Source organism: Salmo salar, chromosome 07 (assembly GCF_965601325.2).
Source record: "Salmo salar chromosome 07, fSalSal1, whole genome shotgun sequence".
Classification (NCBI taxonomy): Eukaryota; Metazoa; Chordata; class Actinopteri; order Salmoniformes; family Salmonidae; genus Salmo; species Salmo salar.
The window spans coordinates 13,747,182-13,770,000 of NC_138297.1; the positions used below are offsets into that span (position 1 = coordinate 13,747,182).

Below are 22,819 nucleotides of genomic sequence, written 5' to 3' on the forward strand. Positions count from 1 at the left end.
CGAAGGTGAACCATGGGCTCAAGCTGGGGAGTATCGCCGCCCGCAGTGGGAGATCGAGGCGGCGAGAGCTGAGAGGCGCTGGTACGAGGCAAGGGAGCGCAACGGACACGGGAGGCAGCCCCACAATTTTTTTTGGGGGGGGCACATGGGGAGATTGGCAGAGTCAGGTGGTAGACCTAAGCCAACTCCCCGTGCTTACCGGAAGCAGCGTGGTACTGGTAAGACACCGTGTTATGCTGTGGAGCGCACGGTGTCCCCAGTGCGCGTTCAAAGCCCGGTGCGCTACATACCAGCCCCCCGCAAGTGCCATGCGAGTGCAGGCATCGAGCCAGGGCGGATGGTGCCAGCTCAGCACGTCTGGTCTCCAGTGCGCCTCCTCGGTCCAGGTTATCCTGCGCCGGCATTGCGCACTGTGTCTCCAGAGCGCTGGGAGGGTCCAGTTCGCCCAATGCCTGCTCTCCGCCCGTGCCGGGCCAAAGTGGGCATTCAGCCTGGAGTGTGGGTAAAGAGTGTCCGTACCAGAACTCCAGTGCTCCCCCACAGCCCGGTTTATCCTGTGCCTCCTCCTCGGACCAGGCCTCCAGTGGGTCTCCCCATCCTGGTCCATCCTGTGCCACCTCCCAGGACCAGGCCTCCAGTGGGTCTCCCCATCCTGGTCCATCCTGTGCCACCTCCCAGGACTAGGCCTCCAGTGGGTCTCCCCATCCTGGTCCGTCCTGTGCCACCTCCCAGGACTAGGCCTCCAGTGGGTCTCACCTGTTCAGAGCAGTCAGAGCTGCCCGCCAGTCAACAGTCGCCAGAGCTGCCCGCCAGTCAACAGTCGCCAGAGCTGCCCGCCAGTCAACAGTCGTCAGAGCTTCTCGCCAGTCAACAGTCGTCAGAGCTTCCCGCCAGTCAACAGTCGTCAGAGCTTCCCGCCAGTCAACAGTCGTCAGATCTTCCCGCCAGTCAACAGTCGTCAGAGCTGCCCGCCAGTCAACAGTCGTCAGAGCTGCCCGCCAGTCAACAGTCGTCAGAGCTGCCCGCCAGTCAACAGTCGTCAGAGCTGCCCGCCAGTCAACAGTCGCCAGAGAGGTCAGACTGCGCTGAACTGCCGGAGTGGCCAGACTGCGCTGAACTGCCGGAGTGGCCAGACTGCGCTGAACTGCCGGAGTGGCCAGACTGCCCTGAACTGCCAGAGTGGCCAGGGACGCCCGCCAGCCCGGTGAGTCCTGTGCCTACGCCTAGGGCCAGGCCTCTGTCATGTCTCCCCAGCCTGGTGAGTCCTGTGCCTGTGCCCAGGGCCAGGCATCCATCATGTCTCCCCAGCCTGGTGAATCCTGGGTCAGTGCCGTCCTGGGTCAGTGCGTCCCGGCTGGCGGGACGCCCGCCAGCCGGGCGCAGCCAGGGACGCCCGCCAGCCGGGCGCAGCCAAGGACGCCCGCCAGCCGGGCGCAACCATCGCCGGCCGCCAGCCGGGCGCAGCCAGGGTCGCCCGCCAGCCGGGCGCAACCATCGCCGCCCGCCAGCCGGGCGCAACCAGGGTCGCCCGCCAGCCGGGCGCAACCATCGCCGGTCGCCAGCCGGGCGCAACCAGGGTCGCCCGCCAGCCGGGCGCAGCCATCGCCGCCCGCCAGCCGGGCGCAGTCAGCGTCGCCCACCAGACCTTCGGCGCGGCCAGGTGCGCCACATAAGAGGGCGACGTCAAGGGTGGAGCAGAGGCCACGTCCCGCACCTGAGCCGCCGCCGTAAGAAGGCCCACCCGGACCCTCCCCTTCAGAGTCAGGTTTTGCGGCCGGAGTCCGCACCTTTGGGGGGGGGTACTGTAACGCCCTGGCCATAGAGAGGGGTTTTTTGTTCATTTTGTAGTGTTCTCTTGCTTTTTTGAATTCAAATTCTAATGATGAACACATCTTCTGCTGCACCTTGGTTCCCTCTTACAGACAGCCGTTACAGTGCGAAATTCTTTCTCATTTAGGGTTTGTTGTTCTATCCGCTACTGTCCTTTAATCTAGCTAGCATTTGGCTCCCCTGAATGAATGTAATCATACAGACGGGTTGAGATGAAAGACACACTTCCCCATCCAAACACAGTTGTCTGTTAAATTAACTCCATTCCAACACCAATTATCTGTCCTCATTTAAACTCTCAGGCCTTAATTAGGGTAAGTGTAATGACCACAGGGCTGACAGTGGTGGTGGGCACCATGCCCAGACATACTCACCAGGCCCAGCATCTGGACCCACTGACTTCACAAGACCCCTCACCCCACCCCAAGACCCCTCACCCCAAGAGACTGCCAGCAGGGGGCCTGGTGGTGCTAGCATTTAGCAAAATCTCCATAAGAGAAAAGCTCAAGAGCTAGCTTGTGCACAAGTTATTTCAGACAGTTGATGAGCTTTGATTTTGGAGGTTGAACTAACCATTTAAAGAAAGCTATCATATCACGTGTATTCGTAGTTATACTGAGTGACAGCATATAGGCCTTGTCTCCCTGTAGGCTTCAGTAGAGCAGTGATCTCTGGCTCAGAACACACACAGCCAACAGCAGAATCTGTCTCCTCTGTGAGTTATCCAGGTTAACACTGGGGAAGATGAAAACACCACTCGCTCACACTGGGACGTGAGGAAATAGCTCAAGCCCTGCTAGGCCACTCCATTTTGTGCAGCTCTGTCAGAGCTCTCAGCGGAAACTTTGCCGAAGGATGGGAGATTTCGGTGACTTGGTGTGTGTGTGTGTGTGTGTGTGTGTGTGTGTGTGTGTGTGTGTGTGTGTGTGTGTGTGTGTGTGTGTGTGTGTGTGTGTCTGTCTGTCTGTCTGTATATGTGTGTTTAGTGTGTGTGTGTGTGTGTGTGTGTGTGTGTGTGTGTGTGTGTTTCCTCTTGTTTATACCCATGTGTTTGTGTGTGTGCCTACCGATGTGTTTGCTGCCCTGCTGAGTGTTAGAGAGTAATGCCGTAAAGTAAATCCACTTGTCTGGAGCAGAGTGGGGCAGGGTGGACGTGCTCTCTGATCACTCCCCTTCATCATGGCCAGATGCCCACCTCTCCCCTCTTCCCCCTCTCTTCTATCTCCTCTCTTCAACACTAAACCACACTCACTGCTCTCTTCTCTTCTCTCTCTCCTCTTCCCTTTCTCACTCAGCAGAGCATCACTTCCAGTCCAATCTGTGTTAAGGCGTCTGCATGCTTCTCAGCCGACACAGTTTAGAAGAGTACATGCATTTAATATGATGACATTTTGTGACTGTTTTTGTTCGTTTAGGAATTCGGTATGTTTTTTTGGCTGTTCGGGCACACTACAATTATTCTTAAGCTCAGCCGAAATTTGGGAGCCGAAGTTTACGCCCCTTCTTCCGTTATTGGTCAGGTGTAGGGATTCTTCAATAAAGTCTTTGTTGTCATTCAACAAGAGACGACTCATTTTCATGCACATATTTTCATTGAGAAATACTGCCCCAAACATCTAGTTACAGTAGATGTACAATTGCGCAAGTAAGGTCTCCTCTGCAAAAACGTAAAAATTTATGACAGATTTCTTAAATTATCTTAGACCATTTTGAGGAAGTGAATACTTGCTATGGCGTCTCAAAATGGACAAACAGTACTATTGTGCTTTTTTCAAATTTTTCAAGCGAATGTCTTTTAAGGGAGTGTGTGAGCACACTCGTTCGGTTCACCTAGCCGACTTCGCCTAGCCGCCAGCCGAACTGAAGCATGCTGATGCCTTTAGGAGTTTGGACTGACTATCTCTTTACAAACCCTTCAGGGCTATCCTTACTGGCAATAGCACAATACTGCTTTAAACAATTACTCTTAATAACATTTTATATACAGTAGGTTTAATAGCATTCAAAGAGGCAGTGTAGAGACCATTTGCATTTAAATTCTAGGCATATATCAGATGCTGTTATCCAAAGTGACAATAAGCACATTCAGGTAAGGAAGACGACGGAATAGAAATCATGCTAATTTAATCTATTTGAATATAGAGTTCCTCTGTGTCTGCTATGCTTGCTGGTTGGTCTGTGTTTAAAGTTATATCAGAGTCTCCTTTATACTTTGGCGTGATTCACAGCAAAAATGTAGAATATGCAGCCTCGCAAAATGAAAGCTAATTGACTCTGACCATAGCACGCCTGTCAATTTTCCACAGACTGCCTTACCTCGTCACCCTTGGCCAGCAAAACTGCACCATTCAACAGAAAGTGTCACAAATAATTACGTTCCTCGCACTAGCCATTCCTTGGTGTTTGACTTGGCTAGACTGGAGAAACATTCTCAAGGAGTCGGCCATCAATCTCAGACATCTCAGGGTCCTTTGCACTGCAGCCGTCACCTAACCATCACATTCTCATGAAACTGCCAGATTTTGGGGATTTGCCAGTGCGTTTCGCCGCTTCGTCCCTTAGCCCGCGGTTATTCTCCAACGGTTCAGCCAATGCTTCGGTGTCCAGCTGCCTGGCTATCCGTCACTCTTAACCACACCAGGGGGTCGAGCTGGGCAGTGCTATACCGTTAATATGGTAAAAAGAGAGCTAGTACGGTAAGAGAGAGCTGATACGGTAAAGAGAACGAATACGGTAAAGAGAGAACTAATACGGTAAAGAGAAAAGTAATACAGTAAAGAGAGAACTAATACGGTAAAGAGAGAACTAATACGGTAAAGAGAAAAGTAATACAGTAAAGAGAGAACTAATACGGTAAAGAGAGAACTAATACGGTAAAGAGAGAACTAATACGGTAAAGAGAGAACTAATACGATGCCTTCAGGAGCAGTAAGGCAGATTAAGGCCAGTTGCGGTTTTCTGGGCCTTTTCAAATATGTGATCCTGTTCTGTCAACTCTGACCGTCAGTTTCAATATGTGAACCTGTTCTGTCAACTCTGACCATCAGTTTCAATATATGAACCTGTAATGCTTCAGGTTTAATGCTTCAGGTTTAGGAGTACAGGAAGGGAGAATGGTAATAAAAATGAAATGGCTGTAAAGAAAGAATGATTGCTTTTGTATTTTGACTCGATTCCGTAAAACCTGTCATTCCCTCAGACCCAGGATATTTACCTCTCTCTGTTTCTCTGTTTCTCTTCAGATCCAGTGACTATGGCACCACCTACACAAAGCTCAACCTGATGCCTGGTACAACCATCGTGGTCTCTAACTTCTATATCTGCCCCACCAACAAGAAAAAGGTAGGAGGTGGTATTCTCCCCTCCACTCACCTGCATTGACATTATAACTGCACTTAGTTATTAGCAACTTCCTCATAGTCCACTCACCTTGAAGTAACGTATTGTTAAGAGATAACACTCAGGTGCTTTGGGAAAGCTTGGTGACATGATTTTAGACATAGAGTTGATGAAACACAAAGTTTAGGAGAAAGTGAGGGCCCTCACTCTTAAAAATTACGTCAGGATGAGAGATTTGATTGAACCTGCTTCTCATTTCCCCGTTCCGCCCGCCGTGGCAGCTCGTCCAATCAGCTGATGTTATCCCCTGGGCCTGGGGCTTTAATCAATAAGAGATTGAGAAGATTAGACAAAGTGAATCGTCCATACCCTCCATTCCACTAATTCTCAAATTCAGCTGGGACTCACTGACTCATCCTCCAGGGTCATGCTCACGCATATACACCCGTTTTCACAATGATTGGGGGCGAGACATCGGTAGCGGTTAATTGCCTGGGAATACAGTCATCATAATTTCCTTGAGCGAGAGAGCGAGAGACTGACTGAGAGACTGACTAAGAGACTGACTGAGAGACAGAGAGACTGACTGAGAGACAGAGAGTCTGACTGAGAGACAGAGAGTCTGACTGAGAGACAGAGAGACTGACTGAGAGACAGAGAGACTGACTGAGAGACAGAGAGACTGACTGAGCGACAGAGAGACTGACGGAGAGACAGAGAGTCTGACTGAGAGACAGAGAGTCTGACTGAGAGACAGAGAGACTGACTGAGAGACAGAGAGACTGACTGAGCGACAGAGAGACTGACTGAGCGACAGAGAGCTGAGTGGACAGGGGGAGATTAATGTCTCTGGGGTCCTGACTGGCATTCAACTGGTAATAGGAAGTATGGCTCAGCTTGGTATTCAAACACAGCCCAGGGTTAGCATGAGGGGATTCCTCTTAGTGAAAGACCAATCACTGATCTAGTGTAGCATTGTGTCTGTGTTTGTGTGTGTGTGTATGTGTGCGTGCATCTGAATGTGCTTGCATGCCATGTGTATATGTTGCAAAGATGTACACTACCGTTCAAAAGTTTAGGGTCACATGTCCTTTTAAAAAAAAAGAAAAGCACATTTTTTGGCCATTAAGATAACATAAAATTGATCAGAAATACAGTGTAAACATTGTTAATGTTGTAAATTACTATTGTAGCTGGAAACGGCAGATTTTTAATGGAATATCTACATAGGCGTACAGAAGCCCGTTATCAGCAACCATCATTCCTGTGTTCCAATGGCACGTTGTGTTAGCTAATCCAAGTTTATAATTTTAAAAGGCTAATTGATCATTAGAAAATACTTTTGCAATTATGTTAGCACAGCTGAAAACTGTTGTCCTGATTAAAGTTAAAACTGGCCTTCTTTAGACTAGCTGAGTATCTGGAGCATCAGCATTTGTGGGTTTGATTACAGGCTCAAAATGGCCAGAAACCAATACCTTTCTTCTGAAACTCATCAGTTTATAATTTTTCTGAGAAATGAAGGCTATTCCGTGTGAGAAATTGCTAAGAAACTGAAGATCTCGTACAACACTGTGTACTACTCCCTTCACAGAACAGCACCACCTGGCCCTAACCAGAATAGAAAGAGGAGTAGGAGGCCCCGGTGCACAACTGAGCAAGAGAACAAGTACATTAGAGTGTCTAGTTTGAGAAACAGATGCCTCACAAGTCCTGAACTGGCAGCTTAATTAAATAGTACCCGCAAAACACCAGTCTCAACGTCAACAGTGAAGAGGTCCCACTGTAGCTCAGTTGGTAGAGCATGGCGCTTGCCACGCCAGGGTTGTGGGTTTGATTCCCACTGGGGGCCAGTATGTAAAAATGTAATACAAATGTATGCACTCTACTGTAAGTCGCTCTGGATAAGAGCATCTGCTAAATGACTAAAATGTAAGAGGCAACTCTGGGATGCTGGCCTTCAAGGCAGAGTTCCTCTGTCCACTGTCTGTATTCTTTTGCCCATCTTAATATTTTATTTTTATTGGCCAGTCTGACATATGGCTATTTCTTTGCAACTCTGCCTAGATGGCCATCATCCCGGAGTCGCCTCTTCACTGTTGACGTTGAGACTGGTATTTTGCGGGTACTATTTAATGAAGCTCTTAATAACTTGATCTGGCTATCGGGATCAAAATCGACAACATCCAGTGAAGCTGGAGCGCGCCAAATTCAAATTACAAAATGGTAATATTAAACATTCATGAACATACAAGTGTCTTACATCATTTAAAAGCTTATCTTCTTGTTAATCCAACCGCGTTGTCAGATTTCAAAAAGGCTTTACGGCGAAAGCATACCATGCGATTATCTGAGGACAGCGCCCCACATCAAAATACTTTTTCAAACCAGCACAGGCGTCACAAAATCCCAAATAGCGAGACAATAAATCACTTACATTTGAAGATCTCCCTCTGTTTGCAATCCCAAGGGTCCCAGCTACACAATGAATGGTCGTTTTGTTCGATAAAGTCCTTCTTTATACCCAGAAAGGTCTGTTTAGTTGGCGCCTTTGATTTCAGTAATCCACTCGTTCAACATGCATACAAACAAATCCAAAAAGTAACTGGTAAAGTTCGTCCAAACAAGTCAAACGATGTTTCTAATTAATCCTCAGGTACTCTAATATCTAAATAAGCTAAAATATTTAAGACGGAGAATAGTATGTTCAATAGGGAAGATAAATAACGAAGAGCGCACACCTCATTCACGTGCGCAACAAGACTACTTTTCTAATGAGAGACACCTTGGAAAAACTACAACTACTCGTTAGTTTTTAAAAAAACAAGCCTGAAACCCTTTCTAAAGACTGTTGACATATAGTGGAAGCCATAGGAACTGCAATCTGGGAGCTATTTATTTGTATATCCCATAGACTAGCATTGAAATGGCCTGTGACCTCAAAAAAACATTTCCGGATGGATTATCCTTGGGGTTTTTCCTGCCATATCAGTTCCGTTATACTCACAGACATTATTTTAACAGTTTTAAATACTTCAGAGTGTTTCTATCCAATGCTACCAATTATATGCATATCCTAGCTTCTGGGCCTGAGTAACAGGCAGTTTACTTTGGGCACGTCATTCATCCGAACTTCCGAACACTGCCCCCTAGCCCTAAGAGGTTATTAATGAAGCTGCCAGTTGAGGACTTGTGAAATAGCCTTTTCAACACACACATCCTCTAAATAGCCTCTTCAACACACATATCCTCTAAATAACCTCTAAATAGACGTTCAGATGTAACATTAGTCTGTAGTTGATACTGTGAAGCTTGGTGTCAGTAGAGAAGGATACCACGGACATTGTAGACTGCCTCTAGATGTGTATTTGGGTCAGACCTGGGTTCAAATGTATTTACAATCCTTCAAATAAGCATTTGCTTGAGCCTGCCTTGAGTGCCAGATGGGTGGGGTTTTGCACTTTTGGGACCATCCTCCCAGCTTCATTTTGCCAGGCATGCTAAATCAAGCAAAGTACTTGAAAGAAAACACATACTATTTGATTCCAGGTCAGATTTGGGTTCCCCTCAGGCTAGGTTGAAATGAACAGTGTCCGTAAATTCTGTGGAGGTAGACAGGTTTTGTTAACATCGGCTGGATGACAGGTCATTGATCCAGTACGGGAAGCTTCTTTAGGTGGTGTGGTGGACGTGTGACTGGCCCAGCCACGCGTGAATGATAAACCCCTATCCTCAGAGAACTGACAGAGAAGAAGAGAGAGTTTTACTGCCTGAAGATAACCTTGTACAGGGAGACCTCTATTCACACACTGAGGTGTGGCTGTGGGTGTGAGAGAGAGAGAGAGATGGAGGGCGAGAGATGGAGGGTGAGAGGGACATAGATGGAGGGCGAGAGAGAGAGATGGAGGGGTAGAGAGAGATGGAGGGGTAGAGAGAGATGGAGGGGTAGAGAGAGAGAGATGGAGGGGTAGAGAGAGAGAGATGGGGTGCGAGAGAGAGATAGAGGGGTAGAGAGAGAGAGATGGAGGGGTAGAGAGAGATGGAGAGATGGAGGAGTAGAGAGAGAGAGATGGAGGGGTAGAGAGAGAGAGAGAAGGAGGGGTAGAGAGAGAGATGGAGGGGTAGAGAGAGAGGGGGGAGAGAGGGGGTGTGTGAGAGAGAGAGATGGATGGATAGAGGGCAAGAGAGGGGTAGAGGGGGGGGGGAGAGGGGGTGAGAGGGAGTGAAAGGAAGACGCGTCAGAGACAGAAAGATACAGAAACTGAGACTGGCCTTGAGAGGAAACGGTTTCCTTTCATTTGGACAGACAGTATCATATAGTTTTCTATGATGGACAGTCAAATAGCAGGCTGATTATGCCTGACCAGATTGCTGTCTGAATCTCTCTATTGTAATTCCTCGACTCGATAGAAAACTTTAATGGAAGGAAGACCATTTTTTTTAATTGGTTAATTTTCCTCTAAAATATATTTTCCTCCTTTGTCCAGCATTATCTCACGGTAGAGGAGCCGTGCAGGCAATTATGAAGAAAATTATGGTGGAATCTGTTCAATAGCAGTGAAAGGAGACGCATTTTAATGGCATTTGACCTTCTAGGCAGATAGAGAAAATTAACTGAGAGAGTCTCCCTATTTTCCCAGTGCTGTGGAGGGTAACTAGCTTATTTCATATTTCATTCGTTTCCACTGCCAAAACCCTTGTTGAAATATATACTAATCCAGAACTTCTTGGCTATACATTTACTTGGAAGGGAAGCCCTTTGAGCAGTGCCTACATAGTTGTGGCAGAGAAAGTACAATATGTAGTTATGGGCCTTATGGACCTGGTGTTAACATCTCTTGGAGCAGAGATTTAAAATGGCCCCCGCCATAGACTTTCAGATAAAAGGGTGTTATATTCCCCCTGCTATCTACTGTTCCCATTCCACAAGATATGACAGCCATGATACTGTATGTCCACCCCATTCTTTAATTTGAGATTAATCTTGAAATAATTCAAGTCATTTTCACACATACTAAAGTGCAGCACTTAACCCCTTAGTGGCTTTCCCATGTAGTTTCTTTCCCGTGTAGTTTCTTTCCCATGTAGTTTCTTTCCCGTGCAGTTTCTTTCCCATGCAGTTTCTTTCCCGTGTAGTTTCTTTCCCGTGTAGTTTCTTTCCCGTGTAGTTTCTTTCCCGTGCAGTTTCTTTCCCATGCAGTTTCTTTCCCGTGTAGTTTCTTTCCCGTGTAGTTTCTTTCCCGTGTAGTTTCTTTCCCATGTAGTTTCTTTCCCATGCAGTTTCTTTCCCGTGTAGTTTCTTTCCCGTGCAGTTTCTTTCCCGTGCAGTTTGTCAATACTCTCATTGAGAAGGTCTTCCAGTCCAGTGTCATTGCCTGGAATGTCTAGGGAAATGTCAGCTCCTATGAATACTTTTTCTTTCTCGTTTCTGACCTGCCGTTGATGTTAGCTGTGTTTAGCTTGGGGACACTGGAGATGAGCTATCAAGGTCTATTTCATTAAAAACATGCCTATATTTCTTATATAGTTGTTTTAACTAGAAAATGTGAGGTGAGAAAGGGGGAGGAGCCTATCTGAAGGCTGTAAGCTGCACCAGCTAAACCCATGAGGTGACCAAAAGGAGACCCAACCAATCCCTTGTTTCTGTTCCCTCTCCACTCCTCTTCCATCCTTCCATCCCTATGAAGTCACAGCTGTGGCCTATGGACATAGAGAATCAGCCTTGCTTTCATCTCAGGCCTAAGGTCACTGATCTGGGACCTGCTCTGGGAGAGATAAAGAGGCAGAGGAGCATGGGAGAATGGGGAACGGTGAACTGAAATCAGTCAGATGCTAGGGTATAGCTAAATCTTACTAGATGATTACTGGTTCAAGGCTATTGACGGCTATGGGGGTTCTCCATACATGTCCGGACGTATCAAAAGCTATATTAAACCTCTGTGAGCCTGGGCCTGTATGTCAAACAGAGAACAGTTGGTTCTTCATGACTGCTCCATCCTATGTTATAGTGTAAAACTAGAATTATCTTCATCATTTTACTAGTAGCCTATCCCAAGGGCTGGAATCCCCAATCCAGAAACTCTGGAATGATTCTGGAAACATAATATACCCAGGTCTTAATGCTACATTTTCTTCCTTATAAGAATGAGTAGCGCTACCAAATACAGTAAGATACCACATCTACAACTCCATAGACCTGATTGCTAGCTACAGTAGCTAACGCTCAATGAATTCAGATGATGATACAGTGTGAAACCCATGATAAGGTTTGTCCATGGTGGGACCTAAAGGCCTGGTAATATATTGATCTATTTAACTTGTATCTGAGGTGTGTGTGTGTGTGTGTGTGTGTGTGTGTGTGTGTGTGTGTGTGTCCCGCGGTGTGTTGGGGACTCTGTAATCAACACTGTGCCACACATAGTCCCATGACAGGGATAAATGGATTGACCTGAACTAGATTCTCTCACAGATCAATACAGGGACCATTGGCCCATAGACGGTGATAGGCTCACAGTGCTATCTGGTGGTAGGTAGGGAGAGAATGCTGATTATTGCAGTTACATTATTATGCCATTGCGTGCCTTACTACAACGAGTGATCCATTTAGCTCAAGTTATTTTCAACCAACTGTTATATGATCAAGTGCTGTTTGATTGATTCCTTCAGTTGTGTGTCTATGCTGTGGCCGCTTGTTACATTGATTAGGTTTGAAAATAACACACAGTCCTTTTGGCACCAGTTGTCCAATATAAGACTTAGCTTCTAAAAATAAACAAAGGTATTCGATCAATTCAGTCAGTTGTGTGTCTATGAAAAGCTGTTGTGATCGTTAGCTACATTTATTAACTTTGACATCACACAGTAATTTTGGCCTAGTTCTCCAATATTAGCCTTAGCTTCTAAAAATAACCATCTTTATCGCTTTATAACAATCCCAAGCAGATTAAAGCGAGTGGCCAAATTGAACCATAGCCTTTCAATTTTTGAGAGCTGGTTGCATTGACTGTAACAGGCTGACAGGCCTTTAACCCCAGTTTAAACAGACTGGTAATTACATTAAAACAAGCACTGAAATCTCTAATGGGATGTAGAGGGCTTTGTTAGGGTACTACACTGAACAAAAATATAAACGCAGCATGTAACATGTTGGTCCCTGGGTTTCATGAGCTGAAATAAAAGATCCCAGAAATGTTCCATTTGTACAAAAAGCTTATCTCTCTCAAATGTTGTGCAAAAATGTGTTTACATCCCTGTTAGTGAGCATTTCTCCTTTGGCAAGATAATCCATCCACCTGACAGGTATGGCATATCAAAAAGCTGATTAAACAGCAGGATCATTACACAGGTGCACCTTGTGCTGGGGACAATAAAAGGCCACTCTAAAATGTGCAGTTTTGTCACACAGCACAATGCCACAGATGTCTCAAATTTTGAGAGAGCGTGGAATTGGCACGCTGACTGCAGCAATGTCCACCAGAGCTGTTACCAGAGAATTTAATGTTAATTTCTCTCTCTACCAACATCGATTTAGAGAATTTGGCAGTACAACCAACTGGTCTCATAACTGCAGACCACTTGTATGGCATCGTGTGGGCGAGCGGTTTGCTGATGTCAACATTGTGAACAGAGTGCCCCATGGTGGCGGTGGGGTTATAGTATGGGCAGGCATGAACAACAAACGACATTACATTTTATCGATGGCAATTTGAATGCACAGAGATACCGTGATGAGATCCTGAGGCCCATTGTTGTGTCATTCACCCCCCGCCATCACCTCATGTTTCAGCATGATAATGCACAGCACCGTGTCGCAAGGATCTGTACACAATTGGTAGCTGAAAATGTCCCAGTTCTTCCATGGCCTGCATACTCACCAGACATGTCACCCATTGAGCATGTTTTGGATGGTCTGGATCAACGTGTATGACAACATGTTCCAGTTCTCCTTTGAAACTAGAGGCTAGAAGGTAGAAGCTAGAGGCTAGAGCCTGAAGCAGGGATCATCAACTAGATCCTCTCCTCCTCCTCTCCCCCTGCTCTCCCCCTCTCCTCATTCTCTCCCGCTTCTCTCCCCCTCTCCTCCTCCTCTCCCCTGCTCTCCCCCTCTCCTCATTCTCTCCCGCTTCTCTCCCCCTCTCCTCCTCCTCTCCCCCTGCTCTACCCCTCTTCCCCTCCTCTCCCCCTCTCCTCCTCCTCTCCCCCTGCTCTCCCCCTCTCCTCATTCTCTCCCGCTTCTCTCCCCCTCTCCTCCTCCTCTCCCCTGCTCTCCCCCTCTCCTCATTCTCTCCCGCTTCTCTCCCCCTCCCCTTCTCCTCTCCCCCTGCTCTACCCCTCTTCCCCTCCTCTCCCCCTCTCCACCTCCTCTCCCCCTGCTCTCCCCCTCTCCTCATTCTCTCCCGCTTCTCTCCCCCTCTCCTCCTCCTCTCCCCCTGCTCTCCCCCTCTCCTCATTCTCTCCCGCTTCTCTCCCCCTCCCCTTCTCCTCTCCCCCTGCTCTACCCCTCTTCCCCTCCTCTCCCCTGCTCTCCCCCTCCTCTCCCCTGCTCTCCCCTCCTCTCCCACCCTTCTGATCTATAGGGTCTTCCATCCTGCACTAACACTGCCATAAATATTAACATCACAATAGAGAATATTTTTATGATGCTCTCTTCCTCTCCCTCCTCCTCCTTCCTTCCTTCCTTCTCTCCTCTCCCTCCTCTTCCTTGCTAACTGCTGTGGTGGGACCCTGAGCCAGACACCATGAATTGATAGATCGTGACTGGGAGGAAGTGGAGGAGAAAGGGGTGTGTGTGTGTGTGTGTGTGTGTGTGTGTGTGTGTGTGAGTGTGTGTGTGTGTGTGTGTGTGTGTGTGTGTGTGTGTGTGTGTGTGTGTGTGTGTGTGTGTGTGTGTGTGTGTGTGTGCGCACATGTGTGTGTGTGTGTGTGTGTGCGCACATGTGTGTGTGTGCGCACATGTGTGTGCGTGTGCGAGCGTGTGTGTGTGTGTGTGTGTAGATAAGTAGGGAGAGTGCAGTTCAGTAAGGTGACCCTAAAGCCCCTAGTTACTGATCCGATACGGGGGGAGAAAGAGGCATGAGGGGGGAGACCGTCCTGTTGTGTAGCTGAAACAGCAAATAATCTAAAAGGGGGAAGAGGGAGGGGACAGAATACTAAATAACTAAACAATAAACAGAAACAGTAAAAGTGCTTTAGCTGCAGTGATTTCATGCAGACTCCTGTGCACAGTATCCTGCAGTAAAGCTGTATATTCCTATCTCTCTCTAGTATACTGTGTGTTCCAATGGCTGTGCTGTAACATTGTTGCTATGAGGGATGGATGGGGGATCCTCAGCTTGTGTTTCCAGGCAGACAGATAGGCAGACAGGCAAGCAGACAGGCAGGCAGACAGATAATGACGGCGAATTAATAGATCGATAGAGATTCTCCCCCAAAGCCAGTCCTATTGCCTCATCCACTCATCCACTACCCCCCTCCCCCACCCCTCCTCAGCACAGCTCAGTTCAGTGAGGCAGCCAGCAGCCAGCAGCCAGTCTGAGGATAATTATGTGATCTATACAATCTCAAAACTTTCTCTCTCTGTCTCTCTCTCCCTCTCTCTCCCTCTCTTTCTGCCCCTCTCTATTTTTCTCTCTTTCTCTCTCGCTCTCTCTCTGTTTCTCTGTGCCTCGATCCCCCTCTCTGTCTCCATCTCTCAATTTTTCACTTATCTTTTCCTAATTCTATGGCTTGGGAGTTGCGAGAAAGGGGAGAGTGGAGAGAAAAAAAAGTGAGGGTAAGAAAGGAGAAGTGATGAAAACCCAAGATCTCAAACTAGAAAATGTATATTTTGGGGGGGATTTTCTTGCACTGCAGCGAGTCTGAGGTTAGAGCCTAGAGCCTCCCTAGAGTATAGAGCCTAGACACTAGAGAATAGAGTCTGGAGGATAGAGGATAGAGCCTAGACACTAGAAAGAGGCTAGAGAATAGAGGCTAGTGCCTAGAGGATAGAGGATAGAGGCTTGAGCCTAGAGACAGAGAACAGAGGCTAGAAACTAGAGGCTAGAGGCTAGACACTAGAGCCTAGAGACTACAGACTAGAGCCTAGAAACTAGAGGCTAGAGCCTAGAAACTAGAGGCTAGAGCCTAGCAACTAGAGCCTAGAAACTAGAGGCTAGAGCCTAGATGCTAGAGCCTAGAGACTAGATTCTAGAGACTAGATTCTACAGACTAGAGCTAGGAGGCTAGAGTCTAGAGGCTAGAGAATAGAGGCTATAGCCTAGAGGATATAGGCTAGAAGCTAAATGCTAGAGACTAGATGCTAGAGCAGGGATCATCAGCTAGATTCAGCTGCAGGACGATTTTTACTTGAGCAGATAATCGGGGGAACCGGAACATATAGTAATTCCAAGTAGACTGCAAATTTGTAGATTGCAAATTGACCACAAGAAGCCTAAACATTTAAAAACTTGCTACATTTGTTTACAGTCACGTGTCTCTCTTATGTACCGGACCAGATTTCCAAAATGAAAATCACTTGGAGCTGATTTCCTGGTGTTTTTACCATCTTTTTTGTCCAACAATGAACATTTTACAAAAAACACCTGGGGGGCCAAATAAAACCACCGTGGCTGCCAGTTGGGGAACCCTGGGCTAGAGGCTAGAGGCTAGAGGCTAGAAGCTTGAAGCTAGAGGCTAGAAGCTTGAAGCTAGAGCCTAGAGGCTGGAGCCTAGAGGCTAGGAGCTAGAAGCTAAAAGCTAGAGGGTAGAAGCTAGAGGCTAGAAGCTTGAAGCTAAAAGCTAGAGGGTAGAAGCTAGAGGCTACAAGTTTGAAGCTAGATGCTAAAAACTAGAGTCTACAGGCTAGAGGCTAAAATCTAGAGGCTAGAAGTGTCAAGCTAGAGCCTAGAGGATAGAGACTAAAAGCTACAGGCTAGAATCTTGAAGCTAAAAGCTAGAGGCTTGAGTTTAGAAGCTTGAGTCTAGAGGCTCATGCTAAAGACTAGGGGCTAGAAGCTAAAAACTAGAGGCTAGAAGCTAAAGCCTAGAGCCTAGAGTCTTGAGGGTAGAGGCTAGAAGCTAGAGGCTAGAAGCTAGAGGATAGAGCAGGGATCATCAACTACATTCAGCCGCAGGACATTTTCTTGAGTGGATAATCGTGGGTCCGGAATATAATTACAAATAAGTTGTACAATACTGTAGATTGCAAATTGACCGCAAGAAGCCTAAACAGATTTTATATTTGACTAAAGCATAATCATTTCAAACCTTGCTTACATTTGTGTACGATCACGTGTCTCTCTTATGTGTGGGAATACTTGGGAACAGATTTCCAAAATTAAAATCACTTGGAGCTGATTTCCTGGTGCTTTAACAGTCAATCAACATTTACAAAAAACACCTGGGGGGCCAAATAAAACCACTTGCAGGCCAAATCCTGCTCGTGGGCCGCCAGTTGGAGAACCTTGGGTTAGAGGCTAGAGGCTAGAAGCTAGATACTAGAAGCTATAAGCTAGAGGCTCAAAGCTAGAGCCTAGAAGCTAGTGGCTAAACGCTATTAAACTAGAGGCTAGAAGCTAGAGGCTAAAGGCTAAAAGCTAGAGGCTAGAAGCTAAAAGCTAGAGTCTAGAATCTAGAGGCTAGAAGCTAAAAGCTATAGGCTAGAAACTAGAAACTAGAGGCTAGAAGCCAGAGACTAGAAGCTAGAGTCTAGAGGCTAAATGCTAGAGCCTAGAAACTAGAAGCTAGAGGCTAAAAGCTAGAGGATATAAACTACAAGCTAGATGCTAGAGTCTAGAAGCTAGAAGCTAGAGGATAGAAGCTAGAGTCTAGAAGCTAGAGGCTAGAAGTTAGAAAAACACCTAGGGGGTGCCAAATAAACTACCTGCATGCCAAATTCTGCCCCGCGGTCTGCCAGTTGGGGAACCTTGTGCTAGAGGATGGAAGCCAGAGGCTAGGAGTCGATTAAAAACATGGGCAGTCAAATAAACAGGGAGGGTCAGTCATACAAAGTCATACTTTACCATTATATGACTAGACTGCATCTTACAAGAGCCTAGCTTAGTCTAGAAAATTGGCAATTTTCCCCACAGAGTGATACCCAGTGACACTTCATATTCCTGACAGCTTTCCTAAATGGTTTCAGGGGGAATATCATTGATTGATGTCTCACTGCAGGGATGACAAAGTGCATTTAGGTTAGCCTGGTTTCCAAATAGAGAACTCTTGTTATTTTTCTGTCCCCATCACTGTCACTTAGCCATTCAAATTGCATGTGAGTGAGCGAGAGAGTGAGAGAGAGCGAGAGAGAGAGGAGAGGAGAGAGAGAGAGAGAGAGAGAGAGAGAGAGAGAGAGAGAGAGAGAGAGAGAGAGAGAGAGAGAGAGAGAGAGAGAGAGAGAGGGGGGAGAGTGGGGGAGAGAGAGAGAGTGGGGGAGAGAGAGAGAGAGAGAGAGAGGTCAAATTCGTAGTGATATTGTGATGGTATCTGTAGGCTGTGGTCCATTTCGGACACGTACTGTACTGTAGCACGGTTTACCCAGAAGCCCTGAGGAGTGTCAGAAAATGGTGTGCATCAACAGCTGTCACTGTTCCATTATGGGGGACGAGGGTACAGATAGGGATGTGGGCTGTGGGCTGTGGGCTGTGGGCTGTGGTGGTCACGAAATTTAGTCAGTCGGTGATTGTCAAGCAAATAACTGTTGGTCTCACGGTACTTGACCATTAATTAACATAAACACATGTAGCATCTCCTGGCTTCCACACACAACCTACAAGCCACTGATGCAGATCTATGGAACATCTACATATTATAAAGTCTAATAAATCCATGTAATATAGCCTACACCTAAATCCATTATTTATTTTAGACAGGTCTAAAGAAGCATGATATGAAGGAAATGTAGTCTATTTCAGAAGAACAGAATAGCATACTCTGAGTTGTTCTAATGTTAGGTCCTGATGTGGCTATGCCAAATGGCTGTGGGTTACACTAGTTCATTTAGCAGACAAGATTTGCTTAGAATTCGATGGCATCATTTTATATTATTTTATAGTATGAAGAATAGAATTGAACAAAGCTGAATAAAATAGAAAGGATATTTTCTCCAAACGATTTGAGAGAGTGTGTACATGCAGCTACTCTGTGTTGAGCAGTTAACAAAGAAACAGGTTCTCCTATTTCCTTAATTTAGAGTTATTAAGGTAACTTTAGTTGTTCCTCAAACGTTGGGCTATATGTTTTGATTTTTAATACATTGGTAGGCTGCATGATGTGGGTCTAATGATGATTTGAAAAAGTAACTTGAAAGGAATGAACTCTGCTTAGTTTTTTTGCGCAGGCTGTACACACTACATCAGTCTTGCATTCACAATTCGACAAGCACTTGATAATTCCTCGAATTTCACGGCGGTATCCCCTTTGTGTGTCCGTAATGCACCCTAAAAAAAACATGTATTTTGCGGCCGCTGGCCGTTGTGCCCTTCTCCCTGAGTTGTGTGTGCTCTGTCACGTGATCGGGTCTTTCTCACAGGCTACAAGTGAAGACAGAGACATCGTGGGAGCAACTGCGCGCGTCCTTATCCAATTCCGTAGTGCATATTGAAGATATTTTCGTCAGCCAACAAGATGAGTAGGCCTAATGAACAGCAAAAGCACTAGCCTATGTTAATCTACTATCCCCCATAGTAGAAAAGTTGACCTATTCTATTCCATGCGAGAAATTAATATTCCAAATATAATCTGAGACAGTTGGGGATATGATAAATCCCAAATTAATACAACCACTAGCATAAAAAAAAAAAACATTTTTACGCAATGTGGGTGACGCAACAGATCCAAATGTTTAGCTTAAAATGTTGATAACCTATTACTTCACATTATTTACATTTTAGTCATTTAGCAGACGCTCTTATCCAGAGCGACTTACCGTAGTGAATGCATACATTTCATACATTTTTTGTACTGGCCCCCCGTGGGAATCGAACCCACAACCCTGGCGTTGCAAACACCATGCTCTACCAACTGAGCCAATGCGCACATGGCAGTAGGTTATAAGCACTAATGTTCAATTAGCGGGAAAACACCAGTATGTATCAAAAGTCACCGCAAATGTGATTATGCATGTAATGCTTTTATTTTAAAGGTGCATTTTTATGGTGAAAATGATCTTCTCCAAACTTGAAAGTCACCCGCTGCTTATATATGCCATTTAGGCTCTACACCCCTTGTAAAGCTCTACACCCCCAGTTCTCTGCTGGCAATGACTGGAACAAATTGCAAAAATCACTGAAGCTGGAGACTCATATCTCCCTCACTAACTTTAAGCATCAGCTGTCAGAGCAGCTCACAGATCACTGCATCTGTACATAGCCCATCTGTAAATAGCCCATCTGTAAATAGCCCATCTGTAAATAGCCCATCTGTACATAGCCCATCTGTACATAGCCCATCTGTAAATAGCCCATCTGTAAATAGTCCATCTGTAAATAGCCCATCTGTAAATAGCCCATCTGTACATAGCCCATCTGTAAATAGCCCATCTGTAAATAGCCCATCTTTAAATAGCCCATCTGTAAACAGCCCATCAGATGGGCTATGTACAGATCTGTAAATAGCCCATCTGTAAACAGCTCATCTGTAAACAGCCCATCTGTAAATAGCCCATCTGTAAATAGCCCATCTGTAAATAGCCCATCTGTAAATAGCCCATCTGTACATAGCCCATCTGTAAATAGCCCATCTGTACATAGCCAATGTGTAAATAGCCCATCTGTAAATAGCCCATCTTTAAATAGCCCATCTGTAAACAGCCCATCTGTAAATAGCCCATCTGTAAATAACCCATCTGTAAATAACCCATCTGTAAATAACCCATCTGTAAACAGCCCATCTGTAAACAGCCCATCTGTAAATAGCCCATCTGTAAATAGCCCATCTGTACATAGCCCATCTGTAAATAGCCCATCTGTACATAGCCAATCTGTAAATAGCCCATCTGTAAATAGCCCATCTGTAAATAACCCATCTGTAAATAGCCCATCTGTAAATAGCCCATCTGTACATAGCCCATCTGTAAATAGCCCATCTGTACATAGCCAATCTGTAAATAGCCCATCTGTAAATAGCCCATCTGTAAATAGCCCATCTGTAAATAGCCCATCTGTAAATAACCCATCTGTAAATAGCCCATCTGTACATAGCCCATCTGTAAATAGCCCATCTGTAAATAGCCCATCTGTAAATAACCCATCTGTAAATAGCCCATCCAACTACTCATCCCCATATTGTTATGTATTTATTTATTTATTGCTCCTTTGCACCCCAGTATCTCTACTTGCACATTCATCTTCTGCACATCTACCATTTCAGGGTTTATTGCTAAATTGTAATAACATCACCTCTACGGCCTATTTATTGCCCTACCTCCCTAATCTCACCTCATTTGCACACACTGTATATAGATTTTTTTTCCTATTGTGTTATTGACTGTACATTTGTTTATTCCATGTGTAACTCTGTGTTGTTGTCTGTGTCGCACTGCTTTGCTTTATCTTGGCCAGGTCGCAATTGTAAACGAGAACTTGTTCTCAACTGGCCTACCTGGTTAAATAAAGGTGAAAAAAATAAAAATAATAATAATAATAATTTTAAGAAGTTATTTGGCCACTTCAGTATATTGTAGGTCGATGGGCTAGGCTACATGAGGTGCGCGACTATGATTTGAAAAAGTCGCAAAAAATATTGTCACCCATCAGACTATTCGTGATTTATCTTGTCTTTATATATACTAAATAATTAATGTGTGAAATTAGTTTTGATTTAGAATGGACCATTATTATGCACCTGTCTCCAAACAGGGGCAGGGGGAAAAATTTGTTTATGCACTTAAATAACGAATGGAAGACACTTTTCCCCGTGGTTCATTTTCATGCCAGCCAGTTAGGCTATACTCCTGTTGTAAATATAAGCAATGTGCCATGACTCTGTTTTTTCCCGCAATTGCATAGCCAATAGAAATGTTGCGCAACATGAGCTCATGGGCCCTCGGGAAGTGTTTGATTCGATTTTCGAACACATTTGCATTGATGTTAGAGGGACAATAGAGTTCTGAGTACCAGGCAGTTAGCAAGTTTGGTAGGCTCATAACGACCATCAGCAGCATCAGAGCTTGGAGAAGCCTAATTACCTATGGTCACCGCAACAGCCCCAGGTACAAAGGCGGCAGTGAAGAGTGGGAAGGGAGGGGGGGCAAAGGGGTGCAGTGAATTTTTATGAATGTGCACACACTCTTCCTGGTAGCGCCGCTGAGGGGGTCTGTCAGACAGTGGGACAAACACTCTCCGGCCCTGAAGGAGCCTTTCTCAAAACTATCTCACTTCCTCCTTGAAAAGAGTTGGAGCTTCAATGCTGCCAGAGATGTGACTGACATGACAGACGGGATCTGTCCTCATATCTTCTGTCTGACTGAGCCTCCTTCAACTGAGACAGTCTGTCTGCTACTCCCACAGTCTAGAGCAGACATAGATCAGCTTCTTGACAGACATGAACCAGAGACACCGGACGGTGAGGTTGTTTTTGTAGAATTTGATAGTTTTAGAAGTTTCTGTTATCCTGGATTGTCATCTTACAAGCTGAACAACTTGTACCGGAGCAAGACGTGGTGAAAGGATCTAAAAAATAAATGGCGTGAGATTTGTCTTGTCTGAGACATGATGTTGTAATGCCTCAGCCAAACGGAGGGAGTGAACTGTGCAGCTCGGACACTTAGAAGCTCATCTGGTGTCCCATTCCGCAGACCACTTTGTAAGGTTAAAATAAATATGTTCATTTCTGCTCTCGTTTGGTAAACACCAAAGCTGAGAAAGAGAGTGGGAGAGAGAGTGTTGGAGAGAAAGAGTGTGTGTGTGCGCCTGTCTCTCTGCAGGCCTAATTGGAGCTGTGTGTTGATTCCCAATACGGTAGACACTATACAGTCTCTGGTGTGTGTTGATTCTCAATACGGTAGACACTATACAGTCTCTGGTGTGTGTTGATTCTCAATACGGTAGACACTATACAGTCTCTGGTGTGTGTTGATTCTCAATACGGTAGACACTATACAGTCTCTGGTGTGTGTTGATTCTCAATACGGTAGACACTATACAGTCTCTGGTGTGTGTTGATTCCCAATACGGTAGACACTATACAGTCTCTGGTGTGTGTTGATTCTCAATACGGTAGACACTATACAGTCTCTGGTGTGTGTTGATTCTCAATATGGTAGACACTATACAGTCTCTGGTGTGTGTTGATTCTCAATACGGTAGACACTATACAGTCTCTGGTGTGTGTTGATTCTCAATACGGTAGACACTATACAGTCTCTGGTGTGTGTTGATTCTCAATACGGTAGACACTATACAGTCTCTGGTGTGTGTTGATTCTCAATACGGTAGACACTATACAGTCTCTGGTGTGTGTTGATTCTCAATACGGTAGACACTATACAGTCTCTGGTGTGTGTTGATTCTCAATACGGTAGACACTATACAGTCTCTGGTGTGTGTTGATTCTCAATACGGTAGACACTATACAGTCTCTGGTGTGTGTTGATTCCCAATACGGTAGACACTATACAGTCTCTGGTGTGTGTTGATTCTCAATACGGTAGACACTATACAGTCTCTGGTGTGTG

General features: G+C 45.7%; 1 protein-coding gene across 3 annotated transcripts in view; it reads left to right on the top strand.

Annotated features, from left to right (window-relative positions):
- LOC106608564 (VPS10 domain-containing receptor SorCS2) overlaps window positions 1–22,819 on the top strand; it is a 550,052-nt gene that overhangs the window by 317,518 nt on the left and 209,715 nt on the right. For all 3 annotated transcript variants that reach the window (XM_045721501.2, XM_045721502.2, XM_045721503.2), the window contains exon 3: window positions 5,073–5,172. In XM_045721501.2, the coding sequence (XP_045577457.2) occupies window positions 5,073–5,172 (100 nt within the window). The remainder of the gene's footprint in view (window positions 1–5,072; window positions 5,173–22,819) is intronic.